Source organism: Stomoxys calcitrans, chromosome 3 (genome assembly GCF_963082655.1).
Source record: "Stomoxys calcitrans chromosome 3, idStoCalc2.1, whole genome shotgun sequence".
In the NCBI taxonomy this organism is placed as follows: Eukaryota; Metazoa; Arthropoda; class Insecta; order Diptera; family Muscidae; genus Stomoxys; species Stomoxys calcitrans.
This window is the reverse complement of record NC_081554.1, coordinates 29,415,494-29,427,426: the sequence shown is the minus strand read 5'-3', so window position 1 is coordinate 29,427,426 and position 11,933 is coordinate 29,415,494. Positions and strand designations below refer to the sequence as shown.

The 11,933-nt window shown below is 37.3% G+C and overlaps 2 protein-coding genes across 3 annotated transcripts; one reads left to right on the top strand and one right to left on the bottom strand.

The window, feature by feature from the left end:
* Positions 1-1,911: 1,911 nt before the first annotated feature.
* LOC106096323 (uncharacterized) lies at positions 1,912-11,066 on the bottom strand. Its single transcript, XM_013264010.2, has 3 exons — positions 10,963-11,066; positions 10,702-10,878; positions 1,912-2,220 (listed from the first exon to the last, which is right to left on the bottom strand). The coding sequence occupies exons 1-3, from the start codon at positions 11,009-11,011 to the stop codon at positions 1,994-1,996; spliced, it is 453 nt and encodes a 150-aa protein (XP_013119464.1). The 5' UTR covers positions 11,012-11,066; the 3' UTR covers positions 1,912-1,993.
* On the top strand, positions 3,627-9,083 carry LOC106096322 (rho guanine nucleotide exchange factor 25-like). Of its 2 annotated transcripts, none has more exons than XM_059365243.1 (6): positions 3,627-3,771; positions 3,845-3,961; positions 4,044-4,221; positions 6,738-6,869; positions 8,503-8,736; positions 8,804-9,083. In XM_059365243.1, the coding sequence occupies exons 1-6, from the start codon at positions 3,656-3,658 to the stop codon at positions 9,017-9,019; spliced, it is 993 nt and encodes a 330-aa protein (XP_059221226.1). In that variant the 5' UTR covers positions 3,627-3,655; the 3' UTR covers positions 9,020-9,083. The 2 variants fall into 2 exon arrangements, with proteins under 2 accessions (XP_059221226.1, XP_059221225.1); XM_059365242.1 differs by having other exon boundaries at positions 4,032-4,221.
* Positions 11,067-11,933: the final 867 nt, after the last annotated feature.

Below are 11,933 nucleotides of genomic sequence, written 5' to 3'. Positions count from 1 at the left end.
CTGATGCTTGCTCCCTATGGGAACTGTTGCATTGTATAATATTAGCATATCATCCTGAAGAAATTCAAGCTGATGATCTACAGAAATTCGACCATACACTCGTCCCAATCAGCTTCATGGTATTTCTCCTCCAAAATACTGTACTCTCAATTCTTGAAGTCATGCAAAGAAAAGTTCAGATCAACCGTACTCAAACTTAAGTCATAAGACAGGAATATTAAGTCATGTTTGGAGAAGCATGGGGTAGAAACTTGTTCGTATAATAGAATATTCGGAGGGTTATTGATGGAAATTAAATCCAATAGTGAGAGAAATGCTTTGGGTTCGTATAGTTGGCGGTGTATAAACCTAGGTCTATCTTATAACATCATGTCTAATATAGAATATCGATACCTGCAAAAAATCATATTCCTGTATTCCTTATTGAAATATAATAAATAAAGATAATTTTGCGGAAAATCACTTGACTACGAGGGATGAAATACTGGCTAGATCATTAGAAAATATATTCAGTATTGCTTATCACATCACATTTGTAGGACCTTCTGTCATGTAGAGAAGTTTTTCTACCATGAGATGTCTCTCTGGCGGCACTCGTCATTCTATGAATATGTATTGTACAATTATTTCTTCTTCCTTAGGCTTGGGATTTGGTTCTGTGAAATGTTTCCTGGGGGTATTCCCAAAACCAAACCACTCTATACTTTGTCACTGCTGCTGTACGCGAACATCTTCATATGCGTCTTGCCATTAACATCATGTGCCATAGTGGCATGACCGATTTCAGCCTTCTGAAATCAAAGGTTCTCAATTTCTTGGCATGTTTGATGAGATCAACTCTTACACCCATTGAAGTCTTCTCTTTAGCAGCTTGGTGGTTGGATGTTGTTTCAACATATTTTTCTAATTCATTGCCTCCTTTAATCAAACTATACTCCACACAATCCGGTGTTCCCAAAAGGAATACTTATGTGAATAGAAGTTTCCAACTCCAAATTGGTTGCATCCATGCAATTGAATTGAACATGGTATGGTGTTTCGTAACCAACCAATTTCAAATATGTTCTATTCGTCCTATAACTATTTCACAATATCTTCTTTAACGATATAGGCTCTTATCAAAAATAAGGCACTGTTTTCTAGGTTAATTAAATTGTCGTTATATACTACTTAGCACTAACAACAAAACTTAAATCTTGAAAAAGTCAAATTTGCCAATGAACATTTCATTAAGGAACAGAGCAAATTTCTCACATAACAATGTGAGCTATGTGATTCACTTTTTAAGCTCAATAATAAGGCAGCTCCTTTTTATAGCAGAGTTCAAGTGGCCGCAGTGCGAAACCTTTTGGGGATAATTCCTTATATTGAAGTCAACTTCATCAACCACAAAACAAAGGAAGTATAAGCGAAAGGTGTCGACCCTCTGAGACATTCTGAAGAAGTAGTGTGGGATGTTTGACCGGCAAAGTAGGTTCTCTGCCTGGTTGCCTCTACAATCTAGAGATGTGGTGGAGGTTGTAGAGGCAGCCAGACAGAGAACCTACTTTGCCGGTCAAACATCCCAAAGAAAAATTGCGTATAAAAATCTTCCAGAAGATTGTTTTATTCATCGCGAGGAAGAACGCTCTTCCAAATTTATCAAAAATATTACCAGGGATGAGTTTATAAAAATTGCAAAAGTGTTTGTGTGCCCGACGCTGCCTTAGACAGTCTGACATCTTTCATTTCCATTGCCTTAGGGATGTGATCGAGTCCGTAAAGGTGGCCTGGTAGAGAAACTATTTTTTTGAGGACAATCTACCTGTAAGTGACACCAGAGGTTAATTTTGGGCATGGTTCGGGCACTTACTATCCGCACAGACTATCCACCATTGGATCAAAACAGTTTAAAGACAAATTTTTGGAAAACACACTTAATTATTTCTTTTATTGAAAACCTTTTTACTAAAACTTATTTTTTTTTGTAAAGAAATAAGAAAATGTTGTGTTTCTACCACAAGCGTGATAAAATCAAGGCGACCACAAAAGCTGCAATAGTATAAAAGGAGGGCAAACTCTGCTGGCCTGCATCTGTGTTGCAAAGATCCTCGGTGCAAACTTGACAATCAATCAAATCAGCATAAGGCAAATAGGGATCATCCATCTCGCATGCCTCTTTTGTGTTATCCACACTGCCAAAATAGCAGGAACGACGAATGAAATAGCGCTGACCTTCAACTGCAAAAAAGTAAAAAGAAATAAAAAGAAAAAATATTAAGAAATTATATTTTATAAATGGGGTAATTAAAATTATTAAAAGCCAAAGGAATTTATCAGAAAACCAAAGCCACAAACATTTTGTCAATCAATTCGTTCACCAACTCCTTGAAATCTGCTGATTTTGTAAGAAAAACTGCTGATTTTGTTCTGTTGGCGAAAGAATCGGGTGACAAAATTTGTTAGTGGTATGGCAGTTAGTTGAATCTTCTGGATGATATAAGAAGTGAATCTGTTCTCCGAAAAAACTTTAAGTAATGTTAGTTTTATTCGTCATATTAAGTACCAATCGTCATATAAACCAAGTGAGAATTCTGTGCGATGTTGTGAAAGTTCTCTACTCAGCACAAAACATCGAATAACATAATTCAATACATATCTTAACACACCACGTATGAAATAATAGCAATGGCGAAAATTTGACCCTTGGAGGCCACCGTAGTGCAGAGTTCAAATTATCTGTCTATGATACTGAATGCCTGGTCCGATTCCTGGCAGGAACATCAGAAAATGTTTCAGTGCTGGCGACATTTGTGAAGTACTTTGCCGTATAAAAACTTCTCCCCAAAGCGATGTCGCTGCGGGCACGCAGTTCAAACTCGGCTACAAAATGGAGGTATCATTGAGCTTAAATTTGAATCGAGCAGCACTAATTGATATGTGAGAAGATTGCCTCTGTTCTTTAATGGAATGTTTATGAGCAAATTTGCATTGAAAAGTTAACTCAGGCGATTTATAAACAAAACTTCTGAATGATTATAACGCAATGAGTTGGGTAACAATCGTTGCGAAGAGTCGTTTACACTTTCGTTCACACAATGGATTGTCCAATGATATTCTAGAAGAGTGCTTCACTTCTCATACGGACTATTATAACGCAATGAGTTGTAAAAGAGTCGTCGCGAAGAGTTGCTGAACCAAATAAGAATTTCGTCCTATAGAGACTTAAGAGTTCAAGTTGCGAGATAAAAACTTATTTTACGAAATTTCGTTAAAGGATTTCGATAGACGGATCCATGGTTGGACATTAGTAGTTCAAGCTAGAAATCTTACAACGGAATGAGTCACGTTTTAGTAAGGGAGTATATAAAATAAGAAGGAATATCTTAGGTTCTTTCATTGGTTGATGTTCAATATTACCGGGAAATACCAATATTTATATCACTCTTAAATGAGTATATCTTGCTCCAATGAATGACTCAAATCCAATCACCAATTATTACAGACAGACTTTTTATTGCCTATTGTGATATAATTAGACTGCGGTTTATGCAAAATTAAATAAAAATTGCCAAAGAAAAAAATTTGCATTCATAGGATCACAGCCATGCCGTTTGTGATAAGGGCAGTAGAGAGTAAACCTTTGATGAGTAAACAAACATATGGAGTAGGAAAAATGTCTATAAGAAATAGTAAAAAATTGAAAAAATTACAACATTTAGAAAACGTTATCAGGGAGTTGATAGAGACCGAGGAAAACTATGTAAAAAATCTTTCCATTGTGGTGGAGTGGTATGTACATTTGTGAAGGCAAATGCAAGAGCTATAGATTGAGAAAAATATATATTGTTTCAATTTGTACAAGCTATTTGCAGGAGTTTCGCTCTCCTTATCCCAGAGTGTCCATACCGAGTGATTTGCGAGAGCGCAAAGCCCAATTTGTCTTTGTCAATATTGAGGATATCTATTTCTGGCATAAAGAGTAAGTTTCTCGAAGATATATTAACAGAACATAGGTCAACTATTAATTATTGTTCTCTTCTACTAACAAGATCTTTCTATAGGGCTCTTGTGAAACATCGCCAATCTCCAAAAGAATTAGCCAAGGTTTTCCTCAAATGTGAGTCACAGTTCCACATGTATGCCAAGTATTTTAGCAACAAAGATAAGTCGCAATTTATCGTCTCTGAATATGAGAGTTATTTTGATGCTGTTCGTAAACATTTTAACCAGAAATTGGATGTAAGTGAATAAGGCGTATTTAAAGAGAAGTTGTAATAATTCCAAAGTTTAAAGTGCGTTAGATGAAGTATACATATAGAGTAACATAGAAAAGTCTATATTCCCCACGGAAAAAACAAATTTTTTAACGAAAAAGTTTTTGTGCCAAATATGTGTTGGTGATAAAATTGTTTGCCATGGTTCCCATGGTGAACTCTGTGCAGAATTTGCATGAGAATTCTCCCATCGGACGCCTCTCCGGATGGTAGATAGGGGAAAGCTCATCAGATATGACGACTACCACAGAAATAAATTATGAGGGGCGAACCAAAAAGCTAGCACAAGCAGAGGGTATCCCACAATAGGGCCGGTAGTGGATGAGCCAAAGGTATGGCCAACTGTGGCGTTTGTAGATCTTCCATCTTGCTATCAAAAAAAAGCTTGGCACTAGGTACTGATGCGATGGCACAATCTATTTATCTAATCAATCTATCGAAAAATACGGTCAAAAGAACATCAACAAGAACTTATGAAACTGAAAACCCTCCTAATGAGGATTGGAACATGGAATGTCAGAACTCTCTCAGAATCATCTATACTTTACCAAGTCCAGAGCCATATGTCATACTACAATCTAGACATACTCGTTTTAAGTGATGTTCGATAGCCGAAATCCGGAACTATGGATCTCCAAGATCTCCACTTCATTTTTTCAGGCATTGAAATCCACCGAATAAATGGGGTCGGCCTTTAATTGCCGCCGAAAGCACAGTGAGATCTTCAATCTATGATGTCATGTCGTAACGCATCATGACGGCAAGATTACCCAACACAATTGAGAAACAAAGGATCAATTATACTCCCAACTCGAGTCAGTAGCACACTCTTTACAAAAGGGAGACATTAAACTTGTTACGGCGCATTACAATGCCAAAGTGGGCAATAACAACAATAATAATCTACAATCAATCATGGGAATGCAAGGACTTGACGAAACCAGGAATGACAATGGCGACAGATTGGTTGACTTCTTTGCAAAAAACCGTCTTCTTATTGGAGACACAAAATTGCATCATAAAAATATACACAAATATATTTGGGAATCAGCAGATGGTAACTCCCGAAATCAAATCGACCACTTAGTATGATCAGACTCTTTCTGGGTGCACTGATGGATGTAAAAACTAAACGTGGAGCCGACAGCAAAAGTGACCATATGCTCTTAGTGGCTACTTTAGGTCTACGGCCAATCTTGAAAAAGCACAAACTGTAACCACTTACATCTCAAAGATCTCGAAACTTTATGCGAATGCAAAACAAAATTAACTGAGAAGCTAAACTTGGTTGTATTTTTATACCCTCCACCATAGGATGGGGGTATACTAATTTCGTCATTCTGTTTGTAACTACTCGAAATAATCGAGTGTCCGTCCGTCTGTCTGACGAAAGCACGCTAACTTCCGAAGGAGTAAAGCTAGCCGCTTTTGCACAAATACTTCCTATTAGTGTAGGTCGGTTGGTATTGTAAATGGGCCATATCGGTCCACGTTTTGATACAGCTGCCATATAAACCGATCTTGGGTCTTGAATTCTTGAGCCTCTAGAGTGCGCAATTCTTATCCGATTGGAATGAAATTTTCCACGACGTGTTTTCTTATGATATCCAACAACTGTGCCAAGTATGGTTCATATCGGTCCATAACCTGATATAGCTGTCATATAAGACGATCTTGGGTCTTGACTTCTTGAGTCTCTAGAGTGCGCAATTCTTATCCGATTGGAACGAAATTTTGCACGATGTATTTTGTTATGATATCCAACAAGTGTGCCAAGTATGGTTTAAATCGGTTCATAACTTGATATAGCTGCCATATAAACAGATCTGGGGACTTGACTTCTTGAGCCTCTAGAGTGCGCAATTCTTATCCGATTGGAATGAAATTTTGCAAGACGTATTTTGTTATGATATCCAACAACTGTGCCAAGTATGGTTCAAATTGGTCCATAACCTGATATAGCTGTCATATAAACAGATCTGGGAACTTGACTTCTTGAGCTTCTAGAGGGCGCATTTCCTATCCGATTTGCCAAAAGTAATTGCGGATTTTTCATATAGTCGGCGTTGACAAATTTTTTCACAGCTTGTGATTCTGTAATTGCATTCTTTCTTCTGTCAGTTATCAGCTGTAACTTTTAGCTTGCTTTAGAAAAAAAATTATAAAAAAAGTATACTTGATTAAAGTTCATTCTAAGTTTTACTAAAAATGCATTTACTTTCTTTTAAAAAATCCGCAATTACTTTTTGGGCAACCCAATACATTACTGTCAATTTACGTATGAGAAGGTTTATAGACATATCTGTGGCACTGTAAGCACAGCAGGTATACAAGCTTCACCTTTCATCGACTGTTTTTTTTCTCTTTTGTATCTAGAAGATATTCTTTAAGCCATTTTGAATTAAGTATTGTTCTGCATGCAATTTCTTACCTTAAACTTAAATAAACAAACTTTCATTCGTATTTCTATTTATTTTTCAGCTAAACAATTTTCTTTGTATTCCGATTCAAAGATTGCCCCAGTACCAATTGTTACTAAAAGAAATGGCCAAGCCACTAAAGGAAATGGAGGGAGATTGGCAGCCCATTTGTGAAGCTCAAAGCATGATTGCGGTAAGACTAACGTAAATATGAAGTAGGTTAATGTAAAACAAGTAAAAACGTCCAAATTTCGGCCAGGTCCAATCTATGAAACCCATCACCATGGATTCTGCCAAACCAGTCAAAAACTAATGCATCTAGGAACCGAACAAGGATAATCGAGTGATCGGCTTGTATGGGAGCTACATGAGGTTAAAGACCGATTTGCATCGTACTTGGCACAGTAATTGAAAGTCGTATACCAGTTATTGAAAGTCCGTCCGTCTGCCTGTCGAAAGCACGCTAATTTTGGAAGGAGTAAAGCTAGACACTTGAAATTTTGCACATATACTTCTTATTAGTGCATGTCAGTTGGGATTGTAAATAGGCCATATCGGTCCATGTTTTGATATAGCTGCTATATAAACCGATCTTGGGTCTTGACTCCTTGAGCTTCTAGAGAGCGCAATTGTAATCCGATTTGGATGAAATTTTGCACGTGGCGTTTCGGTATCATTTCCAACAACTTTGCCAAGTGTGATCTAAATAGGTTGATGACCTGATATAGATGCCATATAAACCGACCTTGGGTCTTGACTTCTACAGCTTCTAGAGGGCGCAATTCTTCTTCGATTTGGCTGAAATTTTGCGTAAGGTGTTCTGGTATGACTCCCAACAACTGTGCCAAGTGTGGTCTAAATCAGTTCATAACCTGATTTAGCCACCATATAAACTGATCTCCCGAGTAGACTTCTTGAGCCTCTAGAGGGCGCAATTCCTATCCGATTTGGCTGATATTGAGCATGACATGTTTTGTTATGACTTCCAACAACTGTGCTAAGAATGGTTCAAATCGGTCTATAGCCTGATATGGCTGCCATATAAACCGTTCTTGGGTCTTGACTTCTTGAAGTTCTAGAGGACGCAGTTCTTATCCGATTTGGCCGAAATTTTGCATGAGGTGTTTAATTTTGACTTTCAACAACTGTGTCAAGTATGGTCTGAATCAGTCCACATCCTGATATAGCCGCCATATAAACCGATCTTCCTATTAGACTTCTACGGCTTCTAGGGGGCGCAATTCTTATCGAATATGGTTGAAATTTTGCTTATGTTGTTTTGGTATGTCTTGCAAAAACTGTTCCAAGTATGCTCTAAATCGGCATATAACTAGATATAGCAGCCATATAAACTGATCTCCCAGTTTGACTTTTTGAGCCTGTGGAGGGCGCAATTATTACTCGATTTGCCTGAGATTCTGCAGATGGTGATTTTCTATGACTGGTGTTTTTCTGTTCGTAAATGTCATTCAAGGAACTTGACAAATGCGTACTAAGCACGCTTTTAATTGTTTGAGATTAGAAGGTCAGGTTTATATACAAAGAATACGAAATCATCAAAAATTGTTTGGAAAATGTTTTTATGGCCAAGATATCTGCAAAATTATAAATATCCAGCTTTTGGGTATGTATGGGTAAATACGTGGGTATTTACCCAATTTACCGGGTAAATACCTTTGGGGTATTTACCCATCGTCCATCTCTAGTCATTTCCTATTTTCAATGCACTGCACTGTTTATGTAATACTTCAGCAAAACAGGGCTATAAATACTTCTTTGATGATTTTTTTTATAAATTTTGTTATTATTTTTGTTTTTCTTTTCAGAGAGTTTTGACTACTGTCAACGATTTTACTGCCATTCAGAGGATTAATAACTTTCATGGTGATATTGCCGATCAGGGAAAACTCGTATATCACAACTTTCTGACATGCAAACACAATGAGAAAAAGACTCGCTTTTATGTCTTCCTCTTTACGCGAATTATAATATTCACGAAAAAGATTAACCCAAAGGGAAAATACAGTAGTGCCACCTATAATTATAAACTGGAGATACCGGTAAGATTCCCTGCAACTCTCTCTCTCTTAAGGCACTTGCTTCAATAATGACATTTTCCAACTGTAGATGAACAAAGTAACCATTAAAGAGTTGCATAGCAAATGTTTTTCGATGATTTACACAGAACGCAATATCGAAGTAATGAATCTGATTTGTTTTGGAGAGAACCAGACCATTCATAAATTATGGATGCAGAAAATAAACGAACAAATAAGAATGCAGAGGGAGCTGATAGCCGATTTGGTAAATCCTTTGACGGAATGCGAAAGAGAGGTGGTATAGGTTAAAAAATATTTTTTTTTTGAAATATTATTGTTTTTGTTATAGTTATTTGATCAACTTTACATTTCACAAAAGACAGAATAATTGTAAAAAAAAAGAATAGATGTTGTGTATAATTTCATTTAAATCATATAACTGCGCCCTCTAGAGGCTCATAGGTTTACATGGTAGCTATATATGGGATATGGGTTTACATGGTAGCTATGTAGCTATATATATGGCAGTTACGTATATCCAAATCTGATGTGGACCATACTGGACAACGATGTCGAGAGGCCTAAAACAACTCATTGCGCCAAAGTTTGTTATAAATTTCCTTTTTTTGACCCCAAGACCCAAAATTAGTCCATATGACAGCTATATCCAAATGGGGCCTGGTCGTTGCCATTCCCCTCAAAGATGGCGAGTGCCCAACTTTACTCCCTGTGTCAAATTTCAACAAAGTCGTGTAATTAAGATGTCATTTATGATTGAAAGAACTTCATTCCGGAGATGGGTCTGTATGGCTGATTGGTTGAGTAAGAATTGCGCCCTCTACAGACACAAGAAGTCAAGTCCCCAGATCGGTTTATATGGCAGCTATGTCATGTAATGGGCCGATTTAAACCATTCTTGGCACAGTTGATGGATATCATAACAAAACACGTCGTGCACAATTTCATTCCAATCGGATAAGAATTGCGCCCTCTAGAGGCTCAAGAAGTCAAGACCCAAGATCGGTATATATGACAGCTATATCAGGTTTTGGACCGATTTAAACCATACTTGGCACAGTTGATGGATATCATAACGAAACATGTCATGCGAAATTTCATTCCAATCGGATAGGAATTGCGTCCTCTAGAAGCTCAAGAAGTCAAGTCCCCAGACCGGTTTATATGGCAGCTATATCAGGTTATATACCGATTTAAGCCATACTTGGTACAGTTGTTGAATATTATAGTGAAACACGTTTTGCGAAATTTCACTTCAATCGGATAAGTATTGCGCCCTCTAGAGGCTCTAGAATTCAAGACCCAAGATTGGTTTATATGGCAGCTATATCAAAACATGGACCGATATGGCCCATTTTCAATCCCAACCGACCTACACTAATTGGAAGTATTTGTGCAGCTGGCAGCTGTATCAAAACATGGACCGATATGGCCCATTTACAATCCCAACCGACCTACACTAATTGGAAGTATTTGTGCAAAATTTCAAGCGGCTAGCTTTACTCCTACGAAAGTTAACGTGCTTTCGACAGACAGACGGACGGACGGACAGGCGGACGGGCATGGCTAGATCGACATAAAATGTCACGATCAAGTATACTTTATGGGGTCTCAGACGAATATTTCGAGTAGTTACAAACAGAATGACGAAATTAGTATACCCCCATCCCATGGTGGAGGGTATAAAAAATCAACCAAAACGTGGTCAAAAAATTTCACATGAGAGCTCATAGGCTAATTGACACAGATATCCTATCAATTAAATGTTTAAGTCCAAAATGTTTTTTATCTCAATTTCCTAAAATCAACACACCTGTTGCTTATTTTTCTCTGAATGTTTGGACATTTTGCTAAAATTGTTCCCATAGTGAAATTTCCACAACATATTCGGCCCTTTCTCGGCCATGTGCCTCTCTATTTATAAATAATTTTTGAGTTTGTTACCCATTTTCATGTGTGTATACTCACTTCCTTCATGTATTTTGGTCAGACAACCTGTGGCCTCAATAGGTATTCCTAATTTCTTTATATATTCCGGCATATCATCCTCACCGCAATCGCTTTCCTCAATCTCTTTAGGGGAAAAGTATTCATTGCACTGTGGTTGGGTCATGGAATCACATTCGTAGCATTTGATGCACCAGACTAGAAACAAAAAAAGGCACATTTTAAGAAAATTAAACTGAAATTTCTTCTTTTTTTTCAAGGGAAAATTTATGTAATATTAACCCGTTGCTAGGAATGTAGAAAGCAAAGCCACCAATAGTAAGAAACGCATTTTCTTTTCGTTCAATTCAACAAACAAGCAGATCACAAGTCTAAACCGATTTACTGTCAAAAGGCAACTGGCGATCGAGCTAAAAGAATTTTGAAAAATTTTCAAGAATTTTAGTTTTTTCTTATTTTTTGTGGATTTTCTTTTTTTTGCCATGTATACGAATTTACTTTTTGTGAATTTCATTTTGTTCTAATTTTTATTTGGGAGGGAAACAAACTATTCGACTATAGAAAGAAAAACAAAGATCTATGACGTGTTGTGGGGGACAATTCAACATCACATGTATGGCCATTTGAGCATCGTCATCATTAGTTAGATGACATATTTTCTCAGTTGATTTTTTTGGCTCGCCGCATAGCCGCACATAGTCTATAAACATTAAAGAAAAATATTCAATGAAAATTCCACTTGGCTTTTCCTTCCTTCCCCAAAAAAGCGGCCCTATGATCGGTTGGTAAAACGAAAACAATTTTGTTTGGGCTGATAGTAAGGATGATACTAAGGGGAATGCATTTTATACCCACCACCATAGAAATGGTGCTGTGGTGATTTCGATTGTGCAAAAAAGTGTAAAATTTTTTCGACATTTTGCACTGAAATCAAAATTTGGTATTCGTTTGTCCAAAAAAATGTAAACCCACCACCGGGTGTGGTGTTCGTTTGTATTGGTGTTGCCTATAGAGAGTGGAAAAATGTTGCATTTCTTACACTGTGTCAAGTCTACGGTGGCGAATGTCGCACTTAAGCGACACAGCGGCTATCATTCTACCAAATTTTGTTGAAACAGGAGAAGAAAAGGACAAAGTTTTTTGAATGTTTGGAAAAAAGCGGCAAAATAATGAAAATCATATATACAACAAGTAAGAGCGTGCAAAGTTCGGCCTGGCCGAATCTAATATACCCTCCACCATGGATCGCATTT